The 27042-nt window shown below is 37.2% G+C and overlaps 1 protein-coding gene across 2 annotated transcripts in view; it reads left to right on the top strand.

Moving 5' to 3' along the window:
- The window catches only part of EED (embryonic ectoderm development), a 35718-nt gene extending 11752 nt beyond the window's left edge, over positions 1 to 23966 (top strand). Inside the window, exons 5-13 of one of the 2 annotated variants that reach the window (XM_011938496.1) lie at positions 614 to 739; positions 1744 to 1825; positions 8991 to 9082; positions 10896 to 11029; positions 13274 to 13379; positions 14905 to 14979; positions 22205 to 22363; positions 23144 to 23217; positions 23622 to 23962. In XM_011938496.1, coding sequence (XP_011793886.1) covers positions 614 to 739; positions 1744 to 1825; positions 8991 to 9082; positions 10896 to 11029; positions 13274 to 13379; positions 14905 to 14979; positions 22205 to 22363; positions 23144 to 23217; positions 23622 to 23748 — 975 coding nt within the window. In that variant the 3' untranslated portion in view covers positions 23749 to 23962. Of the gene's footprint in view, positions 1 to 613; positions 740 to 1743; positions 1826 to 8990; positions 9083 to 10895; positions 11030 to 13273; positions 13380 to 14904; positions 14980 to 22204; positions 22364 to 23143; positions 23218 to 23621 lie in introns of both variants that reach the window. The other variant, XM_011938497.1, reaches the window with a different exon arrangement.
- The last annotated feature ends 3076 nt before the right edge of the window (positions 23967 to 27042 follow it).

Raw genomic sequence — 27042 nt, 5'->3', positions numbered from 1 at the left:
AACATATTGCAAAACAGGTTCATAAAGAAATGGGAAAATTTGAAAAGCCCAAGAGTTAGAGAAGTAAAAGCTAAGTAATAGCATATTTCTTCCAGATCAATTTGAAAAACCTAGCAAACAAGGCAAGGCAAGGACATTCAGTTTTCTCTGAAAGATACTAAAATGTGACCTGTTGTTGTATTGAGAATATCTCACAAAGAAAGAAGTGGAAAACTGAATTGTTCTTATTTAGATATTTATAGACGTATGGGATAGAGCAGAGGTTAAACTACAGCTTGCAGGTTGGCCACCTGTTCTTGTAAAGTTTTGTTGGAACACAACCATGCCCATTCGTTTGTATATTGTCTGCAGTTATTTTGGTACTACAACTACAGAGTTGAGTAGTTGTACAAGCAGCTAAAGAGTAAACAAAATTGAGTGGAGAGACTAGTTTTGTTTGATCGTTTGTTATGGATTTTAGACCTCAGATTACCATTGTATATATTTGGTTGTATAAGGAAAATTGAAAACGTCTGTGTCAAAACCTTTAGCAGTTCTTTGTAAATTTCTATTATAATTATTGACATGTTTCTTTTTCAAAAACATTTTGTTTCTTAACTGTGGAATTTCTTAGGCTGATGAAAACTTTTACACTTGTGCATGGACCTATGATAGCAATACAAGCCATCCTCTGCTGGCTGTAGCTGGATCTAGAGGCATAATTAGGATAATTAATCCTATAACAATGCAGTGTATAAAGGTGGGTTTTTCTGGTTGAATTGTAGATCTGCTTCTTTTGAATCCACAACTGTAAAAGCTTGTAATGTTAAATTTAAAGCTAATAGTATGAAAGTAACATTTCTGATTTGATTTGTACTTTTCTTACTGCTCTCTTTAGATGAATCTTTTGAGACCTTTATCACATTTGGGTAATGTAAATTGAGGAATAAGTGGATAAATGTTAATATTTGTAGTGTTTTCTTTTTAAATAATTTACCTCCTTCACCCTTGTCTTGGTTTGCTTTGAGAGGCTCTAAATGAATAAGAGCGAGTCCATTTTCCAAGACACCTAACCTGGAGGGGGGTTGTCAAAGAGACATTTTAAGGAACATAAAGATGAAACCTAGGAAGCTGATAAGAAGAGAAGTTTTTCAAATCACTTTCATCAGCTGTTTTTAACTGTGGGGACACATCAGAATCACCTGAGGATCTTTTAAACCGTACACATAATTGGAGCCTCCGCTAATCCGATCAGAATATCTGCAGGTGGAGTTTTGAGCATCTTTTTTTTTCTGCTTTTTTTTTGTTGTTGTTGTTCTTAGACAGTGTCTCACTCCTTTGCCCGGGCTGGAATGTAGTGGCATGATTATAGCTCACTGCAGCCCATCTCCTGGGCTCAAGTGATCCTCCTGCCTGAGCCTCTCAAGTAGCTAGGGCCAATTTTTTATTTTGTGTGTGTGTGTGTGTGTGTATGAAGATAGGGTCTTGCTACATTGCCCTGGCTGGTCCTGAACTCCTGACCTCAAGCAATTCTGCCTTAACTTTCCAAAGTGCTTGGATTAAAGGCATGAGCCACCCACTGTGCCTGGGCTCTTTTTTTTTTTTTTTTCCTTTTCACTTCAAGTTTGTTAGGTGATTTTGTATGCAGCCAAGGTTGAGAACCACTACTTTAAGTGAAACTATTTTTACATTCTCTAAAGATTTATGAAAAAAAAAGTACTGATTTTGAGATGGGAAACTTGAAATGTTTTACATTTATTGTAGCACTATGTTGGCCATGGAAATGCTATCAATGAGCTGAAATTTCACCCAAGAGATCCAAATCTTCTCCTGTCAGTAAGTAAAGGTAAGAGAAGCAAATGTTTCTTTAGTCTGTGCAGTTTGTCGGAATTAAGATGGAGTCACTAATGTCAAGAGAACCTTGACAATAGAAAAAGCCATGAGAAGAGAGTTCACATGGTTGTATGTCTGATAATAAAAACTCACAAAAAAACACAACCACAACCTTGCACAAAGGCCATCACAACCTTACACAGAAAATACTGCCAGTAAGTGCCTTTCCACTCTTGGACTGGCATCACCCCTGTTACTGATTTTGTGGCCAGTCTTATTTCAAAACAATTATGTAATCCTTCTCATTTTTTTCTTTAAAAACCTCTGTCTTTCCTTTACCTCTTGGAAAACACACATAATTTACTTTGGCATGTACATTCTCATTACAATGCTTTATTTCCATATAAACATCTTTGATTTTAGAGAGCCTGTTACTTAGGTTAACAAGTCCTGTTTTATTTCAAGTCTAGTATCTGGTAGTTATTTTTCCTGATCTCTCTCCTCCGACTCTGTACCCTCCAGTAGGCCCCAGTGTGTGGACAGATAGTATTCTAAGGGGAAAAAAGCCAAATTAAAAAAAATTTTACAACAGTAAATTTTACTAGGAAAATCCCAGGCTGTGTTAGCATATCCAAATCATTCTGTCCAATCGTGTAATAATAAATACTACATATTAAAATTCATATTGCTTTTTTGTTTTTTAGAAAAGCTTTTGTTTTATAAAGGATTCCTTATAGAATTTCTTAAAAATGCTAAGTTTTCCAGGATAAGTTATTTGAAATATTGCCATAAAGGGAAAGCATTGCATTTTGGAAATCACTACCTCTAGGAAGAGCTGATTACTTTTTCTTGTCTCTTGATAACACTAATTGGGGCTCAGATATTTCTGAACAAGTGTATAGGCCATAATGCCTCACTTGTTCTAAATATTACAACTTTTTTTTTTCTCTTTTTTTTTTTTTGTTTTTGAGACAGTGTTTTACTCTTGTTGCCCAGGCTGGAGTGCAATGGTGCAGTCTTGGCTGACCACAGCCTCTGCCTCCCAGGTTCAAGCGATTCTTCTGCCTCAGCCTCCCAAGTAGCTGGGATTACAGGCATGCACCACCATGCCCGGCTAATTTTTGTATTTTTAGTAGAGATGGGCTTTCTCCACGTTGGTAAGGCTGGTCTTGAACTCCTGACCTCAGTTGATCTGCCTGCCTCAGCCTCCTAAAGTGCTGGGATTACAGGTGTGAGCCACTGCGTCCTGCCTCACTTTATTTATTTATTTAGTTTTGAGACAGAGCCTCGCTTTGGCACCCAGGCTGGAGTGCAGTGGCTCTATCTCGGCTCACTGCAACCTCTGCCTCCCAGCTGCAGGTAATTCTCCTGCCTGACCCTCCTGAGTAGCTGGGATTGCCGATACCCTCCACCGTGCCTGGCTAATTTTTTGTATTTTTAGTAGAGATGGGGTTTCTCCATGTTGGCCAGGCTGGTCTCAAACTCCTGACCTCAGGTGGTCCACCTGCATCAGCCTCCCAAAATGCTGGGATTACAGGTGTGAGCCACTGCACCCAGCCCAATATCACAACTTTTAACCCTAGTCATCCCCTGTTGTGTCAGTAAGAGCACTTTTGAAAATGAGATGTTTGAGCATGAATAAGAATTTTGCTGCAAATGATACTATCAAGAAAGTAAAGTCTACCCAAAAGGAGAAAAAATATTTCTAAATCATTCTAATAAAGGACTTTAATTTTTATTTTTTGTTTTTGGAGACAGGGTCTTGCCCAGTCACCCAGGCTAGAGTGCAGTGGCGTGATCATGGCTTACTATAGCGTCAACCTCCTGAGACTCCCAAGTAGTTAGGACTACAGGCACGTGATGCCACACCTGGCTAATTTGTTAAAAAATGTGTTTGTAGAGATGAGGTCTTACTGTGTTACCTAGACTGGTCTCAAACTCCTGGCCTCAAGCAGTCCTCCTACCTCGGCCTCCTAAAATGCTGGAATTACAAGCATGAGCCGCGATTCTCAGCTAATAAGGGACGTGTATCAAGAATTTTTACAGCTCAACAATAAAAAGACAGCCCAATTTAAAAATAGTTGTGGGCCGGGTGCGGTGGCTCAAGCCTGTAATCCCAGCACTTTGGGAGGCCGAGACGGGTGGATCACGAGGTCAGGAGATCGACACCATCCTGGTCTACACGGTGAGACCCCGTCTCTACTAAAAAATACAAAAAACTAGCCGGGCGAGATGGCGGGCGCCTGTAGTCCCAGCTACTCGGGAGGCTGAGGCAGGAGAATGGCGTAAATCCGGGAGGCGGAGCTTGCAGTGAGCCGAGATCGCGCCACTGCACTCCAGCCTGGGCGACAGAGCGAGACTCCGTCTCAAAAAAAAAAAAAAAAAAAGAAAGTTGTGAATGACATTTCTTCAGAGAGCATACACAGATGGCCACTGACCACATGAAAAGATGTTTAACATATTAATCATTAAGGAAATACAAATCAAAACCACAATGAGATACCACTTCACACCTACTTAAGGTGGCTGTAATAAAAACCTTAGATACTAACAAGTATTAACTGGCACAAGAAGAAATCAGAACCCTCAGGCACTGCTGGTGGGAATGTAAAATGTAACTACTTTGAAAAACACCCTCAGGCACTGCTGGTGGGCATGTAAAATGGTACAGCCACTTTGGAAAACAATCTGGCAGTTCCTCAAAATGTTTTTTTTTTTTTTTTTGAGACAGAGTCTTGCTCTGTCGCCCAGACTGGAGTGCAGTGGCATGATCTCGGCTCACTGCAAGCTCCGCTGCCTCCCGGGTTCACGCCATTCTCCTGCCTCAGCCTCCTGAGTAGCTGGGACTACAGGCACCTGCCGCTACGCCTGGCTTATTTATTTATTTAGTTTTGTATTTTTAGTAGAGACAGCGTTTCACCGTGTTAGCCAGGATGGTCTCGATCTCCTGACCTTGTGATCCGCCTGCCTCGACCTCCCAAAGTGCTGGGATTACAGGCACGAGCCACTGCGCCCGGCCTAGGAATCATTTTTATAGCACTGTTAATTTTCACATGTATTACTACCTCTGGGGTATTGATGTGATGCATTTATAGTCACAGACAGAATGAATATTGTTATATTTGAAGCTTATATGTCTTTACATTCTTTTTTTTAAAAAAAAAAAAAATACTGTTTAGAGACAGGATCTCACTCTGTCAACCACGCTATAGTAGAGTGATGTGATCACATGTCACTGTAGCCTTGACCTTCTTTCCTCAAGCAATGTTCCCACCTCATCCTTCTGAGTAGCTGGGACTACATGTGCACACTACCATGCCTGGCTAATTTTTAAAAATTTTTTGTAGAGATGATTTCATTATGTTGTTCAACCTGGTCTCAAACTCCTGGCCGTAAAAAATCCTCACACCTTGGCCTCCCAAAGTGCTGGGATTACAGGTGTGAGCTACTGCACCTGGCCTGCTGTACATTCTTTATTAATGTTTAATATAACATTGCTCAAATTATAGCTGTATAATTTTTGAAGGACTGTCATTCTATAAAATTGTGCATGATATATGTAGTTATGTTTTCGGCTTACTGTAAAAATCATAAATCTCAGTCCCCTTTTAATTTTTTAATGTGAGTGTGGTAAAGGGAAAAGCTAGTATCTTGTTCTGTGGGATAAAATTGCTTATGTCAAATCTGTATTTTATCTTAAAAGTATATTTCCATCAAATTAGATTGTTTACAGGAAGTTATTTGAGATAAATATGCTTAAAATATTTTTCAGACCACATAAATATTTCTTAACTTACTGTCTTAGTCCATTTTAACCTGGCATTAGAGAGTAAGAACAAGAAATTGAACTTCAAGCCTTTTTTTTTTTTAATAATTGGAATGAAGTCATTCATAAGGGTGGCACTCTCATGACCTAACACTTCTCATTAGATCTCATCTCCCAACACTGCTGCATTGGGATTAAGTTTCCCAACATGCTTTTTGGGGGGCTCATTTAAGCTGTAGCATTCTGCCCCTAGCCCCCAAAATTCAAATCCTCACATATAAAATACATTCATTACATCCAATAACCCCAAAAGTCTTAACTCCTTCTGGCATCAAGTCAGGGTTACATCTCAATCAGATATGGGTGAGACTCAAGGCAGGATTCCTCCTGACGTAAATTCTCCATCTGTGGGTCTGTGAAATCAGGCATCTTACCTATTTCCAAAATACAGTGGTAGGATAAGCATAGGATAGACAGTCCTGTCCAAAAAGGAGAGATAGGCAAGAATAAGGGTAACTGGTCCCAAGTAAGTCCAAAACCCAACAGAACAAACAAGATTAAATCCAGGGCACCAGAATAATCTTCCTTGACTCCATGTTTTGCCTTCTGGGCATGCTGGGTGTGGGGTTTGGGCCCCAGAGGCCTTGGGCAGCCCCATCCTTATGGGTTTGCCACGTGCAGCCCACATAGCATCTTATGAGTTGGTGCCTGCAGCACACCAGGCTGATGGTGTGCCCTGGTAGCTCAGCAGTTCTGGGATTTGGGGGATGGCTTTTTCCCCATGGCTCCACCAGGTGTTGCTGTAGTGGGAACTGCTTTGTGGCTCTGCCCTTCTGAAAAGTTTCTGCCTGGAGCCCCAGACTCTTTGTGATGTCTTTTGAAATCTAGAGAGGAAGCCATGCCTCCACAGTTCCTGCATTCTCTGCATCTGCAGACTTAACACCACATGGGCACTGCCAAGATTTGCTGCTTATACCTTCAAAAGCTATGGCCTGAGCCATACTGGAGCCCCCTCAAGCTATGGGGTGACCAAAGAGCACTGCCTTGGAATAGGGGGAGCAAAGTGCTGAAGTGGCCCTGGACAGTGAATGTAGAGGTCCCACGGGTGCTACTCTGGAAACCTTGTCCTCAAGGTCCTAGCTATGTCTTGAAGATCTCTGAAATGCCTTTGGGGTCATTATCCCATTTCTTGGTGAATAGAACCTGCCTTCTATTCCCTATTAATCTCCTTAGCAATTAGTCACTTAGCCACATCCTTAATATTCTCTCCCAAACATGCTTTTTTATTTTATATTTTTTTTGAAGAGGCAAGGACTATGTTGCCCAGGCTAGTCTTGAACTCCTGGGTTCAAATGATCCTCCCACCTCAACCTTCGAAAGCATTGGGATTACAGGCGTGAGCCACCACACCCAGCCTGCTTTTTTATTCTTTATGTGGCCAGGCTGAGAGTTTACACATTTTTCTGTTTTGCTTTCCTTTTTAATTACAAAGTTTACCTTTAGATCATTTCTCATTTTATGATAAGCAGCCAGAAGAAGCCATGCATCACTGTGAATGCTTTGATGCTCAGATTTTTCTTCTGCCAGGTGTCGAATTCATTGCTCTTAACTTCTGCCTTCCACAAAGTCCTAGGGCATGGACACAATCCTGCCAAGTTCTTCACAACTGTATGGGAAGGATGGCATTTATTTATTTATTTATTTAATTTTTTTGAGGCAAGGTCTCATTCTTGTCACCCAGGCTGGAATGCAGTGGCACAACCTCTGCTCCCTCACACCCTCTCCTGCCCTTTTGCTGTGAGACAATTCAGCATGAAGGCCCTCACCAGATGCCAGCACCATGCCAGCGATCCTTCCACCTCAGCCTCCCGAGTAGCCAGGACTACAGGCACATGCCACCACACCCAGCTAATTTTTGTATTTTTTGTAGAGATGGGGTTTCACCATGTTGCCCAGGCTAGTCTCCAATTCCTGAGCTCAAGTGTCCACCCGCCTCAGCCTCCCATGCTGCTGGAATTACAGGCATGAGCTACCACACCTGGCCTGGCTTTTTATTTTATTTTTTTAAAGACAGTTGGTCTCTGTCACCCAGGCTGGAGTGCAGTGGCATGATAATAGCTCACTGCAGCCCCAAACTCCTAGGCTCAAGTGATCCTCTTGCCTCAGCCCCCCAAGGAGCTAGGACTGCAGGTACACACCACCACACCTGGCTAATTTATTTTTTGTAGGCGTGGGGTCTCACTATGTTACCCAGGCTGGTCTTGAATTCCTGGCCTCAAGTGATCCTCCTGCCTCAATCTCAAAAAGTACTGGGATTACAGGCATGAACCATCATACCCTGCCAACAGGGATACTTTTTACTCCATTTTCCAATACCTTCTCATTTCTGTCTGTGACCTCGTTGAATGATCTCAGACAGATCATTCAATATTCTACCAACATTGTTCTACCAACATTCTGATCACAACCACTTAAGTAATCGCTAAGAAGATAAAGGCTCTCCCTGCAGCTATTGTCTTCTTTTCAGTCCTCACTGGAATTACCCTCAATGCTCCACTCACATCGATACAGGCTTTTTCTAGCCTGCTTCTCCAGATTCTTCCAGCCTCTCCTTATTACGCAGTTCCAAAGTCATCTCCACATTTTTAGGTATTTATAGCAGTAGTCCCATTTTTGAATACTAACATTCTCTCTGAGTCCATTTTATGCTGCTATAATGGAATACCACAGACTAGGTGACTGACTGATGGATTCATTCATTCATTTCTTTCCTATTCCTATTCCTAGTGAAGCTCAGGCTTCACTAATTTTAAAATTTTTTGTTGGGACAGGGTGTTCCTATATTGCTAGGGCTAGTCTCAAACTCCTGGACTCAAGCAGTCCTCCCATCTTGGCCTTCTGAAGTGCTGGGGTTACAAGCATGAGCCACCATGCCTGGCTGACTGGGTAATTTATAATGAACACAAATTTATTTGGCTCATGGTTCTGGAGACTGCTGGTATCTGGTCAGGGCATTCATGCTGAATCGTCTCAGCAAAAGGGCAGGAGAGGGTGTGAGGGAGCAAGAGATTGAATTTATAACCTCAGGCCCTTTTTATAATCAGTATTAATCCATTTGTGAGGATGGAGCCCCCATGACCTAAATACCTCCCATTAGGCCCAAGCTCACATCACTATTGCATTGGGTATTGAGTTTCTAGCACATGCTTTTGGGGGGACCTATTCAAACTGTAGCACTTACCTAGCTAATTCTACATCTGATGTAAATATTTTAAGTTGCTATGTAATACGGATTCCATTTTTAGGCTTTACTATGCATAACTTTCATCTAGACTTTAGTAGTTTTTCTTTCACAAGATGTTGAAAGTTCACAGTAAATAACATTCACCTAATTTTTGTATGTTTATATTAGATCATGCTTTACGATTGTGGAATATCCAAACGGACACTCTGGTGGCAATATTTGGAGGCGTTGAAGGGCACAGAGATGAAGTTCTAAGTGCTGTAAGTTGAAAACTGCAGGGCAATGACTTTCAGGTTTACATAGCTGTGAACAGTCTCCATGAAACTCTTTCCTTGTAAGAAAGCGTGGTTTGTTTCATGTAGCCTGTCAGGCAGACATTCACTTATGTTTGACGTAGAAGATTTAATCTCCAGATGAAGGAATAAAACCAGTAAAGACTATATATTTTTTTAAATTACTTGCATTTTATCTATACCAATCCCTGGATTCTCATGAGAGCACTATGATCTTGCTCCTTTCCTTTTAATCTAAAATCACTAAGTTAATGTTTGTTTTGCTGTTTCGCAGTTATTAAAGAAAAAAAATTATGTAACCATTAAAGTACTTTTCCATCTTTTCTTTGAAGTTGAAACATAAGATTTTTGCTTTTTGGAAGTGTTTTATTGTGCTCACACTGTTTTAGGTAACTTATTTCTAGCCATTCTCTTTGGTTGGTGTGGTGTAATACAAGACCAGTAGTTAATTTTGTTTAAAGATAAATACCACCTTTATATTGATGTATTATAATCCATTGGTCTATTATACAAGTGTTTTTAGTCAGGTTTCAGATTTTAACATTATTTTAGCTTATGTTCCATATTTAACTCATTTAATTCCTGAAATGTCACACCTCTTAGGTTGTTTTCCATTAAACTATGTAAAGGGGCACCATGTTTTATAGCATGTAACATGTTAGGTGAAGGTACTAAAATCTTCCTATGTTGACGTTTGGATTCCTTTGTGAGAATCATACTTTCCTTGGAATACCTTGTCAACTTGGATTTCCTAAAAGTTGCAGTAGCATTCTACATCTGGCTTTATGTGTGTACAAGCCAAGTGAACTGTTCTTTATTAATAACTCCAAATTAGTGATATTGTCTCTAGGGATGTCTTGTTGCTGTTGACAGTGAGGTAATTAGAAGTAGCACATCTGTACAGGATTCAGTAAACATCAAGCCTAAAGTTCTTAGGCTCATATAAAATGGTACTCATAATTAATTCAAAGACTGGATTAACATATAATATCTAGGTTAGTAAGGAAAATATACTCCTTCAATAGAACTCTCTAGTGTTATGTCTTAGAATGAGAGCAGGAGACAGTATATAGCTCTTCTGTGAATACAGGAGTTCACTGATAGGTGGATAGATGTGTGAGATTGTCATTACTCATTTATGTGCCTTTTGCTAAATTAAATAGCATCTCTGGGCCTTAGTGTCTGCCTATGAAATGAGGTTGTTACAATAGATGATCTGTTGCATGCCTGTTAAAAATTAGTAAACAGCAAATGAAAAAAGTTAAAATCTGTTTTTTATCAGACTTTTAAAAATTCACTTAAAAGTGAACTCTAAGACTAACTTAGAAGTATAGATAAAGTAAAATGTCAGCTCTTTAAGGATTCATGTATTTTCACATGCACGTGTCAGTTTCATTGGTCCGTTGAGTTTGGATAGGAAAAGTAATACACTATCCAGCTCTTTGTATCAGAATAGTTATTTTACTTTAGTAATCAATTTACCTTCAAAATAAGCAAAATAAATATTTTAGTGTCATTGAATAGATAAAACTAAGATTAAGTAATTTTTTCTTGATTTATACATTGTAAATGCTCATATATTCTGATGGTGACAAACCAATTAAAACTGTAAATCTTGAAAGTAGTAAATTCTGATTTATGACCTGTTTAGATGAAACCCAAAATGTAGTTTGTATTGTGATTTGAAATACAGTTTTCACCATGTTGCATATTAGGTGAAAATTGGATGAATATAATTTGGAACTGTAATTTATATAAAACTTTTTGGTTTTACATACAGGATTATGATCTTTTGGGTGAAAAAATAATGTCCTGTGGTATGGATCACTCTCTTAAACTTTGGAGGATCAATTCAAAGAGAATGATGAATGCAATTAAGGAATCTTATGATTATAATCCAAATAAAACTAACAGGTAACAGTTGTGGTATTTAAAACAATTTTCTGTTTTGTGCTGTTGAATATATGTTTTATTTTTTCCCAAAAGTGCTATATAAGCCCCAACATTGAGTTCAGAAGATCTTCTTTTAACTTTAAGGCATAATTTACATGCCATAAAATTCACCCCTTTAAGAAGTCCTTTATTTGCAGTGTTTGTGACTTACTTTTCAAAATCCCCTTTAAATTGTGTTGTCATCTTAACTTAGTAGCACATTTTACTTATTTCTATTTTGGTATGCGTATGCTTGGCCTTTTAAGTTAGAAATGTGAAAGTTTTAAGTCACTTAAGCTTATTATGGACTAGGGAGAGTAAAGGTCACTTTAGAATAATGTTAACATTTTTTAAATGATACTAATTCTAATTCAGGATGGTAAACCACAGTTTTAAACAATGGAGTTCTTAGCTCTAATTCATGATAATGCTTTTCTCTAAATGATGCTCACTTCATTAAATGGAGAGAATTCAAATGCAGGAGCCTCGCTTCATGGTACTATAGGTTGGGGAATTTTGCAGTTTTCTTAGTATATTTTTGAAATGTCTCAATTCTTAATGCAGTAACTGTCTTTAGAATCTTACCAGGCTGTCATTAACACTTTCACTGTAAACATTGTATGCCTGCATGTTAACTTTGTTGGTACTTTTGTTTTAGCAAACAGCTAGAGTTCATTTTCTGGTTATCAAGCCAGATTGTTAATCGATTATTAAATTTGTAAGCATCAGTAAATATTTCAATGCACTAACATTCATCAGACATAAGTGCCCTCTAAGAATTATTAAAAGTTTTACCTTTCCCCTTTAAAACACCAGGAACTAGTAGTACAATGTTAAATTTGTATTTTTAGATTATTTTCTAGATATCTGGAATAAATACAAACTATATTTCACAGTTTTCAAAAAATAACAGTTGTACTTTTTTTTTTTTTTTGAGAGAGGTTTGGCCATACAATTATAATATGTACTTGGCAAAAAACCAATTAATATAATTATAGCAGAATTAAGAATTTATATAAGATCATGAATAACATTTTAATGTTTTAACAAAATATCCCAGATTTTGAATTGGAAGGATTGTTTTGAGTTGATGGAATCCAAAGTGCTTTTTTACATATCTGAGGGAAAAAGTAAAGAGAGGACATATGAATTGCCTAAGACAACTAATTCAGGGCATATTATACTTATACAGCTATTTCTGATTTAAAACTAAGTATATTAGGAATGTTAACTATACTGTTAATTAAATAACTCCAGAATTAGTAGCAGCTTGTTTTGTTTTTTCTCAGATATCTCTAATGAAAACAATGGTGCCATTTAGTTTCCTAAACACAGAATTTGGAAAAGTCCTAGGAAATTTTATTTTGTTTTATTTTATTTTTTTGAGACAGAGTTTTGCTCTTGTTGCCCAGGCTGGAGTGCAGTGGCACAATCTTGGCTTACTGCAACCTCTGCCTCCCAGTTTCAAGAGATTCTCCTGCCTCAGCCTCCCAAGTGGCTGGATTACAGGCACCTGCCACCATGCGTGGCTAATAAAATTTTTTTTTGTATTTTTAGTAGAAATGGGGTTTCACCATATTGGGTAGGGTGGTCTCGAACTCCTGACCTCAGATGATCCACCTGCCTCAGCCTCCCAAAGTGCTGGGATTACAGGCGTGAGCCACTGCACTCGGCTCCACTTAAGAAATTTTAAATTCGTAAGGTATCATTTTCAGAAATTATTGCTCAAGGCAGGACTCTAGAATTATCTTTAGCAGACTTTGAAATGATGTTTAGTTGTTCCTGGAAGGATGGATGACTATCTTTTGAAATAGTGTAGATATGTTGACTTTCATAGACTATTAATGCTTAATTTTAAGGACTTAGTAGGTAGCTTAGCATATTTTCTGTGAGAAACTGATCAGGCCTTTATTATTGGTTAGGGTACCCAGAATTGAAGTGATTAATTTTGGATTATATATAGTAAAAGGCAGGAAACTACAATGTTTATAAACGAAGTATCCATCATAAGACAAAAATTAAATTCGTTAATAATGGGGAAAAATAAAAGTGGAATGAGACTTTAGCTTTCAATAAATAGATAAGGTGGTTGGTTATGTAGGAACACAGAGGAATTAATAGTCTTACATTTTGTTTTTCCAAGTTTTATAAATCCAAAAATGAAAAAGAGTATGATTCTACTATAATTTTTTCTTTTAACTTTTTACATTTCCATTCTTCCTTCAGGCCATTTATTTCTCAGAAAATCCATTTTCCTGATTTTTCTACCAGAGACATACATAGGAATTATGTTGATTGTGTGCGATGGTTAGGCGATTTGATACTTTCTAAGGTATGGTAACTGCAGTTAAGCTGTACTTCCATCGTGTGTGTGTGTGTGTGTATGTGTGTGTGTTGGAACTTGGCAGGGAGCAGTTTATGTAGTTTATTAAATTGAATGGCAGATGGGAAATTGCATTTTTTAAAGTCTCATATTTTGATGTATTTAGAAACTTGTTTTAATAATAAAACATGCCATTGAAATATAATTCTTTGTGCTCTAGTAAGATGAGTATAGTTTTATAAGGTGATAGTGTTCTCTGATACTCAGTATTGTTACAAGATAACCAGTAACTAAAGCCAACAGAATTGGCTTTTGTTTTTATTTTTTTGTATCTCCGTGACTATGTCAGTAAAATTTTATTTACAAAAACAGGTGGCTGGAGTTGGCTTATGGGCTGTAGTTTGCCAGTCCCTGCTCCTGTTGATGGATTTATACAGATTCTCCTCAATTTATGATGGGATTACATCGTGATAAACCCATCATAAGTTGAAAATGCATTTAATACACATAACCTACTGATTATCAGCTTAGCCCAGCCTACCTTAAATGTGCTCAGAATTAGCCTACAGATTGGGCAAAATTATCTAACACAAAGCCTGTTTTATAATAAAGCATTGAATATCTCACATACTGCATACTGCTAGCCCAGGAAAAGATCAAAATTCCAAATTCCAAATACTTCAAAATTGCAGCTGTTTTGTACCATTTTGGTAAAGTTGAAAAATTGTAAATCAGACCATTTTAAGTCAGGGACCATCTGGGTGTGTGTCTGGGTGCGTGTGTGTGTGTGTTTGTGTGTGTGTCTGTATTTTTTTGTAGCTGATGATTTAGAGAAGCTGTTGGTGATATTACATGAGCATTTAGGATTATCAAATTTGGTGAAATTGCTGTCCAGTTTCTTTTCTTGATGTGAATTTCAGGCCACTTCACATTTTCTTGGGCAGAGCCTGATTTACTTTTTTCTTGGCTTGATGTAAAAACTGTTTTTTTTCTTTTTTCTTTAAACTTTTGATCTTCAAATAACTTGATTCATAGGATGTTTCAAAGATTGTTCAGAGAGGTCCCATATGATCTTTATCCAGAATCCAAAGTTTATATCTTATATAACTGTAATACAGTATCAAATCCAGAAAATTGACACTGGTACAATGTGTGTGTATAGTTTTATGTCATTTTATCACGTGAATTTTGTCATTTCAAGAATGGTACAGTTTGGGACCTTTTAAGATTGTTTTTTTCCACTCAGACCTTTGAGATCCATCCAAGTTGTTGCCTGTATCAGTAGTTCGCCATTTTTATTGCTGAGTAGTATCCCATGGTATGGATTATCATAGTTTATTTAACTATCTATGGTAGGAGGTTTTGGTCGTTTCCAGTTTTGGGCTATTGCAAATAAAGCTGCTAATCAACAGTTGTGTCCAGGTTTTGTGTGGACTTAAGTTTTCATTTCTCTGGGTAAATGCCTAGGAGGGCAATTGCTGGGTCATGGTTAAGTTTGTTTAGTTTTTTAAGAAACTGCCAAACTATTTTCCAGAGTGGCCGTGCCATTTTACATTCCCACCAGCAATGTATGAGAGATCCAGTGTCTCCGAATCTTCGCCAGCATTTGGTATTGTCATTATTTTTTATTTTAGCTGTTCTGATAGGTGTGTAGTGATATCTCATCGTGGTCTTAATTTGCATTTCCCTGATGGCTAGTGATGTTGAACATCTTTTTCATGTGCTTATTTACCATTCGTATATCCTTTTTGGTGATGTCTCTTCATATCTTTTGCTCATTTTCTAATTGGATTGGTTTTTTGTTGTTGTGTTGTTATTTTTTTTTTTTTTTTTTTACTGTTGAGTTTTGAGAATTTGAATACATTCTAATATGAATCCTGTATCAGATACATAGTTTGCAAATATTTTCTTTCAGTCTGTGGCTTGTCTTTTCATCCTCTTTAATAGGGTCTTTCACAGAGCAAATATTTTTAATTTTTATTAAATCCAGTATATTGATTTTTAAATATTATTTTATGGATTATGCTTTTGATGTTGTGCGTAAGAACTCCTTACCAAGCCATAGACCTTAAAGATTTTCTCCTGTGTTCTCTTGTAAAAGTTTTATACTGCTAGTTTTACATTGAATATGTAATCCATTTTGAGTTGATTTCCTTATGAAGGTGTGAGATTTAGGTTGAAGTTCCTTTTTCCCCTATAGGTACTCAGTTGTTCCATCAGCATTTGTTGAAAGACTATTCTTCTGCCATTGAATTGCTTTTGCACCTCTATCAGAAATTGTTTGGCTATACTTGCGTGGGGCTGTTTCTGATTTTCCTGTTCTGTTTCATTGATCTGTATATTTGCCCCTCCACCAGTACTACATACACAGTCCTCATTATTGTAGCTCTATAATTTTTCTTGGAATCTAATAGATTTCTCCCATCTTTATTTTTTTTTCATAATTGTTTTGAACTATCCTAATTCCTTTGCCTTTCTGTGTGTACATTTTAGAAAAATGTTTTCTACATTTATAAAAATCTTGCTGGGAGTTTTTTTGAGGAGAAGGAGTTTTTGAGTGGAATTGTATTAAACCTGTATATATAATTTTGAGGAGAACTAATACTGTGCTGAGTGTTCTAATCCATGACTGTGGTATGTCTCTTCATTTATTTACATCTTCTTTGACTTTTGTCATCAGCATTTTATAGTTTTTAGCATATGAGTCCTGTTTTTGCTCTATTAGATTTATACCTAAGTATTTTTTAAGCAATTATGAATCGTATATTATTTTCTATTTTTATGTGTTCATAACTAATATATAGAAATATAATTGATTTTTGCATATTGATCTTGAATCTTGTGCCCTAGCTAGACTACCTATTCAAGGTGTGTGTTGTGATTTTCTCTGTAGACTATCATGTGATCTGCAAATAAGGACAGTTTTATTTCTTCCTTTGTGATCTATATGCCTTTTCTTTTTTTGCCTTATTGCACTGGTAAACTTTCAGTCCTGTGTTGAATAGCATTGTTAGGAACAGATATTCTTGACTTGTCATTCAGTCTGTCACGATTAAGCATATTAGGGTTTTTTGTTGTTGTTTTGTTTTGTAGGTATTCTCTCTCAAGTTGGAAAGTTGAGAACTGTTTCCTGTTCCTAAATTTTTGAGCGCTTTTTCATGACTGGTATTTTGTCAGATGCGTTTTCTTCATCAGTTTATATGATCATGTGGTTTATCTGCTGTTGCCTGTTAATATAGTGGATTATATTGATTGGTTTTTTGAATATTGATCCAGCCTTGGAACCCTGGAATACATTCCTACTTGATCATCCTGTGTAATTTTTTGTATTGCTGAGTTCTGTGTGCTAATATTTTGTTAAGGACTTTTGTGTCTGTATTCATGAGGTGTGATACCGGTCTGAACTTTTTTTTGGTACTGTTTTTTTCGATTTTGGTATTAGTAATACTGACTTTATAAAACGAATTGGCAAATGACTTGTTTCCCATTTTCCAGAAGAGATTGTGCAAAATTAGTGTGACTTTGTTTTTTTTTGAGACAGAGTCTTGCTCTGTTGTGCATCCTGGAGTGCAGTGGTGCAATCTCAGCTCACTGCAACCCCCCACCTCCTGGGTTCAAGTGATTCTCGTGCCTCAGCCTCCTGAGTAGCTTGGATTACAGGCGTGAGTCACTCACCTGCTAGTGTTACTTTTTAATGAAGTCCATTAACTTAATGGTTATAGGACTGTTCAAATTAACTACTTCATTTCGGGTCATACTGGGTGAGCTATAGTAGTTTGTGCTGTTTGAGGAATCGGTACATTCCATCTAAGGTAAAATCTATGTATACAGAGTTGTTCGTAATATTTCCTTATTATCCTTTCAACATCTGCTAGGTCTGTAGTGATAGCCCGTTTCTTTCTCTTTTTTTGAGACAGGGTCTTACTGTGGCTGTGGTGCAACTGGCTGTGGTGCTCACTGCAGCCTCGACCTCCCAAGCAATCTGCTCACCTCTGCCTCCTGAGTAGCTGGGACTATAGGCGTGGGCCACCATGCCTGGCTAATTTAAAAAAATTTTTTTGTAGAGATGAAGTCTTGCTGTGTTGTCAGGGCTGGTCTCATTTTTGAAATTGCCAGTTTCATTTTTGAAATTGGCAGTGTAGGTCTTTTTTTGGGTCAGTCTTGCTAGAAGTTTGTGAATTTTATTGATCTTTTCAAAGAACTAGCTTTTTACTGTTTGTGTTCTGTTTTAAATGTTATTTATATCTTCCTTTTTGTTTGCTGTTGGTTTATGTTGCTCAACTTTTATCAGTTTCTTAAGATGCTAGCTTAGGTTGTTGAGTTTTTGAGAATTTGTTTTATGGCTCTATTTTAGATATGTTTGATGGGAGCTTGAAAAGAGTATGTGTTCTGTTGGGTGGAATGTTGTATAAGTGTTTATTAGATACTATTGGTTGATGATGTTGAATTCTTCTATATCCTTGTTTGTTCTCTGTCTACTGTTTTATCAACCATTGAGAGACAGGTGTTGAAATCTTCAGTTACAATGTGGATTTTTCTCTTTCTCCTTTCAGTACTGTCATGTTTTGCAGTTCTGTTGTTAGTACAGTCTACATTTAGTATTGCTGTGTCTTTGGAATTGACTCTTTTTTCATTACATCATCTTTTTTCAATCTTTTACTTTTAATCTATGTATATTATAATGAGTAAGTTTCTTGTAGATGATATAGTTGGATCATATATTTTTTAAATCTATTCTGCCTATGTCTTTTAATTGGTGTATTTAGACCATTTATATTTAAGCCTTAATATCAGTTATTATTTTAAGTCTGCCATTTTTCTTTTTGTCTTTTTCATTTCTCTCTGAGTTTTTCCCCCCTAACTTTCTGGGTTACGCGAATGGTTTTTAGAATTCCATTTTTATTTATCTATAGTAACTCATTTGTCTACTGTATTATCAGCATTTTACAATTTTTTTTTTTCTTCAGAAATAAGATCTTGCTCAGTCACCCAGGCTGGAGTGCAGTGGCACAGTCTTAGCTCTCTGAAGCCTGAAACTCCTGGCCTCAAGCAATCCTCCTGCTTCAGCCTCCCGAGTAGCTAGGACTATGGGCGTGCACCACCACACTCAGCTAATTTCTTTAATTTTTGTAGAGGTGGGGATCTTGCTATGTTTCTCAGGCTGGTCTTAAACTCCTGGCCTCAAGTGATTCCCCTGCGTTGGCCTCCCAAAGCACTGGGATTATAGACACAAGCCATTTAAGTGAAATTTAGAATGCTTCCTTCCCTTTACATTACTGTCTTAAATATTTATTTATATTTGAGAACCATATCAGTTTTTTTGTTCTTCAACCATCAAACACAATTTAGAAAACCCAAAAGGAAAAGGAGAGTATTGTATTGACTCATTTTGCATTTTCTGTTGTTCTTCCTTACTGATAAATTCAAATCTTCTTAATTTTTTGTTTCAAAAACTTGCTTTAACCATTCTTTTAGAGCAGGTCTGCTGTTAACAAATTCTCCTAGTTTTTCTTTATCTGAGCATGGCCTCATTTCTTCTTTATTTCTGAGGGATATATTCACTGAATATAGGATTCTGGCTTCACAGTTATTTTCTTTCAACACTTGACAAATGTTTTTGCTCCCTCTTTGGCCTCCATAGTTTCTGATGAGAAATCTACTGTCGCTGGAATTGTTTGTCCCCTGTAGGTAAGAAGTTCTTTCTGTCTTAATGCTTTCAGGATTGTTTTCTTTGCCTTTAGTTTTCAGATTGAGCAGGAGTGTATTTAGTTTGAGGTTTGAGTATGATATGACTTGATGTGGATTTCTCTGGGTTTGTCTTGTTTGGGGTTCAATGACATTCTTGAATCTGTAGTAGATTGAGGTTTTGTCCCAGGTTTGGAAAGTTTTCAGCCATTACTCAAATTGTTTTTCAGCCCTGCTGTCTTCCCTCATTTTGGGACTCTGATTATATGAATGTTAGATCATTTGTTTGGTCCCTAGGACTGTCTTTTTTCTTTTTGTTTAGATTGGGTAATTTCTATTGTGCTGTCTTTAAATTTACTGACTCTTGACCCTCTCCTCTTTTGGTATTGAACCCATCAGTTGAGTTTTTTATTTGGGTTATAATAGTATATTTTAGTTATAAAACTTCCAGTTCATTCTAAGTATGTTTGTATTCATTGAAGCATTTTTATATTCCTGCCTTAAATCTATGTCAGATCTGACATCCGTGTTATCTCAGTGTTGACATCTGTTGATTATCTTTTTAAAGCTGATTTTTGTCTTTCTAAAGTTGATTTTTATGATTGTTGGTATGAAGAGTGATTTTTGATTGAAACCTGGGTATTTTGGGTATTACGAGACTCTGGACCTTATTTAGATCTTCTCTTACAGCAGGCTTTCTCTGATACCTTTTCATCTGGGGAAGGGAGGCGTATTGTGTTGTGACAGGTTGGGGTGGAAGTCCAGGTTCCCCACTCGGTTGACTTGGTGTTGATGCTTCATTACTGCTCAGTGGGGGTGGGAGTTAAGGCTCTTCGTAGGCCTCAGCTGATACCACTCTAGCTGGGAAGGGCCAGGATGCCTAATTACTGCCCCCCTAGTGGTCTCCATTGACACTGTGGGTAGTTGGTGGCTTTACCAGTGAGTGGCTATGAATGTCCTAACTCGATTAGGCCTCCTCTGATACCACCCTAGCCTGAGAGGAGGAGGATCACCCCATTGCTATAAGAGGTATGGGGAGAGTCATGGGATAGGCACTTGGGGTGCTTAGTTACAACCTGAGCATGGGTTTTTCACTGGGCTTTTGCTGGTTCAGGTGGAGATGGATCCACAGATTTTTCTAGGATGTTTGGCTGGAGTAGAGCATTGTCATCTGAAATTTTTGTCTTGTTAGGCTGCTACTTTTTTTGGTTCCTTGGCTAGAAAGAGCAGGCTTTTGTTGTTGTTGTTCTTGCTGTCTTCACTCATTAGCATTTCTGAGTTGCTGCCTTCTCTTGCATCCAGTCTGGTATACATAAGGCAAAAGAAAACCCAGGAAACTCAACAGTTATCGTTATGTTCCAAGGTTTCTAACTTGTTTGCCTTTTCTCTACCTTTTCAAGCTTATGTTTGCTTTATGTATGATACTCAGATTTTTAAGCGGACGGATAGGAAAAAATACGTCTGCTCTATTGTTCCAGCAGCAGAAGTAAAAAGCCATTAGGTTTTTAAAATTTCTGCTCTTAGAACTTAGATATCTGGAAAGGATTTCTGAATTTTAGGTGGTAGGCTGAACTGAAATATATTGGTGGTCTCAAATCTGACTCTGCATCGGAATCACTAGGAGAATGTTAGAAAAATAGATTTCCTAGACCTCACCTTCAGAAATTCTAAATCTGGCACAAGGCCCTGGGAATTGGTAGTTCTAAAAAGCTCTTAGTAGATGATTTTGAAGTGCAGCCATCCATTAGCTCTGGCAACATCTTTTTACCTCACTTTGCTTTAGTTTTTCCATCTAGGGACTCCAGTACTTAAAAATTCTTTACCGGTGCAGTTAGTAAGAAGCACTTGAAGAGCTTTTTTACAGTTCTTCTGCTTTGGCCTTTCTCTTAGAGACTGAATCAGTAGCGGCTGAGATGAATCTTTCGAGAAAACTCCACAGACTATTGATCCAATTTTGCATTTAGCCAAGAGTCATCACACTAGGTGATTTCTAAGGTCCTTTACAGTTAAAAACTTGAATAACAGATGTCATGTAACACTAAGATTTAAAAAGTCTAAATAAAAAAGATAGAGAAGAAAAAAGAATGTGTTGTCTCCTCCCTAATCTTCAAGTGGCCATACTATTAAATTATTTAAATGCCTGTGAACCCCACAGGGCTGCCACCTGTGACTATATTATGTAGGCTGTCCAGTAAAACTCTAGGGGCACTGTTCACTTACACGAGGATTTCTGAATCCTGGTGCTATTTAGTTTAGGCCAGAGAATTCCTTTTTTGAAGGGGGTTTCCTGTGCCTTATAAGATGTTTAGTAGCATCTCTGGCCTCCACCCATTAGAGCACAGACATATTGCCAAATGTCCCTTAGTGGGCAAACTGCTGACCTAGATAGTGATATGAATAGTGCCCACAGTTTTGTAATTTTTTCTCATTGTATTCTTTACCACTTACTGCTTAGGTGTGTGCATACAAATTTGATTTTATAGGAGAGGAAAAGTATAAGTTTGAAGCCTATTTCAATCCTGTCCCCATATCAGTGTCTTGATGTTAAACAACTGCTTTACTTGCCTTCAGTTGCCCTATTTATAACCTGAGTTCTAAGGCCATTTATATGAGTTCATCAGATTTCCTAAGATACCTGTTGAGTACCTACTGTGTGGCACAGATACTGGATGAAGTAATAATAGTTAATCAGGTAAAGAAAACCACCTGTGATTAGAATTGAAAGGGGAAACTGCAAACTAGTGAAGTAAGCAAGAGCCAGATTAATGCCGGATTGTGAAAAGCCATGTATTCTAATTCTGTATGTTTGTAATTATATCTTTGCTATAAAACACTTCAAGTCTCTGGGTGTCAGAGTATCTAGAGCTGAACTTGGTTTAACTTGGAAGAGAAATGTTGACTTCCAAAATGAATATTTCAGAAAATGTGATTCTTTTGTATTATCGAATTCTGTTGATAATCGAATTTCTTGTCCTTAAGTATGGGCATTGAGTGTAAATATAAATGAATGTACATCACTGTACTTGATAGATGGATTAACCAGGTTCTAAGAGCTGTGAATTCCAAAACAATAGAAAAGCCTCGTTTTTACTTTGTATGATTCAGTTCCACATTAACATTTCTTTTTCTCATTTCTCTCTCTGTTTTAGTCTTGTGAAAATGCCATTGTGTGCTGGAAACCTGGCAAGATGGAAGATGATATAGATAAAATCAAACCCAGTGAGTCTAATGTGACTATTCTTGGGCGATTTGATTACAGCCAGTGTGACATTTGGTACATGAGGTTTTCTATGGATTTCTGGCAAAAGGTATCAACGTACTTTTACATTTTGAAATGATCTGACTTATGAAAGACCATTGTAATTCTAGCTTTTTCTGTTGTGTCCATGTTCTTTTTCCTCTACAAATCTACCCTGATGTTTTGTATTGATTACTTTGCCCTTTGATGTTATTCATCAAATACTTTGGTGTTATTCATTCTGCTTTTGTGGCTCTGCATATGATCTGCAGTGCTTACTTTAAATTAAATTGGCAGTTAGGTATCAATGGTGGAAATTAGGTATTTATGTTCCATAACATAAACATTACCATACCATTACTAAGACTTAATGTTTTAGTAATTAGATTGTCAATCTATGTATGTAACTGTTCCGTAGAGAAAAATCAGGATAGAAGACAGACAAAATATTAGTTACCTAAAAATTTAAAGAAATACATTGTTAGGATTTTGTGGTAACAAATTACTTGGGTATTTATTTCTGTAAGAAAACTTTGGAAGAGCTTTCCACAGCTTTTGCTGTATTTCTTGAAGGCAGAAGAAAAAGTAAGTACCATGCTAACAATGTAAATTTGTAAGGCCCTTCATAAATTTGCAAAATGCCTTCTTACTTGCTGAAGACACTTGTGATGTATTAATTGGTCTTATTCATATTTACAAATCAGGAGTATAAGACCCAAAGAAGTAGTCAAGAGCACAGAGGCTGGAACCGAGCTTTTTCTGAAACAAGAAAGCTGTCTGAGGATTCCTACAGTGCTTTAGAACCTGGTAATTTTATTAATTTGATGTTTTTAAAAATATGTTTATACAGATGCTTGCATTGGGCAATCAAGTTGGCAAACTTTATGTTTGGGATTTAGAAGTAGAAGATCCTCATAAAGCCAAGTAAGTATTTAGAAATTTCTGTTCAAAATTTCAGGTTTTTTCTCCACAGTTGTATGCCAATGTAGAAAAGATCATTTATATTTGCAGTGCCATCCTTAAGTCATTTTTAACATTTACTGTTTTCAGAGTTGAAGTTATTTTTTATTCCAATAATTTTTGTTTTCCCTAAGTACCTTGGTGACAAGTTATTTCTCATTTTTATACAAATTATATAGTGCTTGTTGAACTTAAAATATATCCAAATTTTATAAAATTTGAGACTGACTCTTAGTGAAGTATATTCTGGTTTTAAATGCTTTTCATATGAGTTGGAACATCTGCTTATTTTCTAATCCACTGTTTTAGGGTAGACACTGACAACGTTATGTGTGGTTTTTAACCTGTTGTCATGTTTTTTTCCCTAGATGTACAACACTGACTCATCATAAATGTGGTGCTGCTATTCGACAAACCAGTTTTAGCAGGGATAGCAGCATTCTTATAGCTGTTTGTGATGATGCCAGTATTTGGCGCTGGGATCGACTTCGATAAAATACTTTTGCCTAATCAAAATTAGAGTGTGTTTGTTGTCTGTGTAAAATAGAATTAATGTATCTTGCTAGTAAGGGCACGTAGAGCATTTAGAGTTGTCTTTCAGCATTCAATCAGGCTGAGCTGAATGTAGTGATGTTTACATTGTTTACATTCTTTGTACTGTCTTCCTGCTCAGACTCTACTGCTTTTAATAAAAATTTATTTTTGTAAAGCTGTGTGTTTAGTTATTTTCATTGTGGTGAAAAAAACGTTAAAAGTAATAAAATAATGCCTTATCTTTTTATAATGCTTGTTTTTTGTAGTTCTCTTAACCAGAGAAAGTTTTATAATACAGAGATTAAGTATAGGCTCTAGAACTAAACTGAATTCAAATCTTGGCTCTGCTACTACATGACCTTGGATAAACAACCTCTCAATGCTTGGTTCCTTGTGTATAAAACAGGGATAATAATATTTGCCTCAGGGTTATTGTGAGGATCAAATGATTCGTTATGTGTGAGGCAGTTAGAACAGTATTTGACATATAATAAGCCCTAAATATATTTTAAGTGTTTATAATTATTGGAGATTATATTTCCTATGGTTTTATATTTTTTAATGATTTCTTATGTAATAGTTTCATAAGTAATATTTAGAATTCTATAGAGTTAGAACCTATGATAATGTTTGACTGTAACCTTTCTTTATAGTTTAAAAAAATATTATTGCCATTAGATTTGCAACTAGGCCATTGGTAACCTTAGAGGAGATATCATTAGAGCAAAGGAGGAGAGGATATAGAAGCTTAAATTCAGTGGGTTGGATCATGAAAGAGATGGCAAGTATGTTCATGTAGTGAGTTGTTGCCCCTTTTCTAGAAAGTTGTCACTGGCTAAGAGAGATTAAGTAGATTGAGATCATAAGGTTGGGAATAGTTGGTTATTTTGTCTCCAACATAAGGCACATTGCATTTATTTGTGGGCAAAAATTCCCTAAAGAGTGAAGACCAAGATCACATGTGGAGGGGTTAACTTGAAGCAGAGGAGTGAAGAAAGCCCGAATGATCATAAAGCTAAGGTTGGAGGTGAAATGAGGCGAGCCAGAGAAAAATACAAAAGACTGAATTTTGTCAGGTTTTTAAAAAGATTCCTGAACCTTGTTTCTATAAATATGTATATTTTTAAAGTTTGATTTTGATATCTTGTACAGTATTTGACACTGCCCCTTCTTGAGCTATCGCTGAAGCACAGTTTACTTCCCTGGTAATAGTATAATGCTTAAGTCTGAATAAACAGGAAAACGAACTGCCTTTTACTGTCTGGGTCCAATGGACCCTTCAATTGTTTTTTTAGAAATTTTAATAGGAACTTTAAGAAGTAAACCTTTATAGCAAGTAAATTCTTATGTACAAACATCAAAAGACAAGGAATACTGTCATAGCCTTTTAGCAAAATGAGATTTCCTAGGTTCTTGCAAAATACTGCATGATGAAATCCTTCCTGTTGCATGATTAACTAGGTGAGAATGTCATCTTTCCTTTTGGTTCTTAGAAATGTATTATTCACTACTCCATTCTTGAGGTTAGTTTTAATTTTTTTGGAGACAGTCTCACTCTTTTGCCCAGTCTGGAGTGCAGTGGTGCAGTCTCGGAGGTCTCACTGCAACCTCTGCCTCCCAGGCTCACGTGATTCTCGTGCCTCAGCCTCCCAGGGAGCTTGGATTACGGGTGTGTGCCACCATGCCCAGCTAATTTTTGTATTTTTAGTAGAGATGGGATTTCACCATGTTGGCTAGGCTAGAATATCGAGTGTTAAAGTTAGTGCAGATGGGCTGGGTGCGGTGGCTCAACGCCTGTAATCCCAGCACTTTGGGAGGCTTGGGTGGGTGGATCACAAGGTCAGGAAATCGAGACCATCCTGGCTAACATAGTGAAACCCCGTCTCTACTAAAAATACAAAAAAAAAAAAAAATAGGCGTGGTGGCGGGCACCTGTAGTCCCAGCTGCTGGGGAGGCTGAAGCAGGAGAATGAGGTGAACCCAGGAGGCGGAGCTTGCAGTGAGCCGAGATCGTGCCACTGCACTCCAGCCTGGGCAACAGAGCGAGACTCCGTCTAAAAAAAAAAAAGTGCAGATAATGAAAGGACCAGGAGTGAGAACTCAGGCCAGTTATCAGCCACATTCTTTATACTCTATTTTTGCCCTCTCTCCTTTCCCTGAAATACTGAGGAAGTAACATCTCTTTTCCTAATGGATGCTATCCAGAGGGCTGCCCCAGTCACCAGTTACCTCATTACCCTACAAAAACACATTCTTTTCACTCAAGTGATATCAAGGTTCTTAGAAGTTGTATCAGGAAATGGAAATCAAGAAGAAATTGTTTTTAATTGGCAATTGTATATATTTATAGGGCACAATATGATGCTTTATACATGTATACAATGTAGAATGAGCAAATTGGGCTAATACATCCATCACTTTGTTCCTCATCTTAAAGGAAAAGCCTCCAACTTTTCACTATTGAGTATGATGTTAGTTATTGGCTTGTCACACATGGCCTTTATTGGGTTGACGAACATTCATTCCTTCTATACCTATTTTGTTGGGGGTTATCATGAAAGGGTGTTGAATCTTGTCAAATGCTTTTTCTGCATCTATTGTGATAATGTACAGTTTTTGTCCTTCATTCTGTTCATATGGTGAATCACATTTATTAATGTGCGTATGTTCAAACATCCTTGCATCCCAGGGATAAATCCCACGTGGTCATGGCAGATGATTCTTTTAATGTATTGCTGAAGATGATGGTTTGCTAGTATTTTGTTGAGTATTTTTGTATTTATGTTCATCAGGGATATTGTTTCTGCTAGTGTCCTTGGTCTGGCTTTGGTATCAGGCTAATACTGGCCTTGTAAGATGAGTTTGGAAGTATTCCATGCTCTTCATTTTTGGGAAGAATGTGAGGATTGGTATTAATTCTTTAAATGTTTAGTAGAAACAGAAAAGCCCAGTCTTGGGCTTTTGGGAGACTTTATTTGTTAACAGTTGTAATATTTCCTCTTCCATTTCTGATTTGAGTCCTTTTTTTCTTATTGTTATAAGGGTTTGTCAGTTTTGTTTAGCTTTTTATTCTTTCATTCTTTTGTTTTCTATTTCATTTATTTCTGCTCTGATCTTTGTTATTTCCTTCCACTAACTTGAGGTTTAGTTTGTTCTTTTTCTAGTTCCTTAAGGTGTTGAGGTTTGGGTTGTTGGTTTGCAATCTTTTTTAATGCTGTAAACTTCTCTCTTAAAACTACTTTTGCTGCATCTCAT

The sequence above is a fragment of the Colobus angolensis genome, unplaced genomic scaffold (assembly GCF_000951035.1).
Source record: "Colobus angolensis palliatus isolate OR3802 unplaced genomic scaffold, Cang.pa_1.0 Scaffold174, whole genome shotgun sequence".
Taxonomy (NCBI): Eukaryota; Metazoa; Chordata; class Mammalia; order Primates; family Cercopithecidae; genus Colobus; species Colobus angolensis.
The sequence above is the reverse complement of the archived record's forward strand: the minus strand, read 5'-3'. Positions and strand labels throughout refer to the sequence as shown.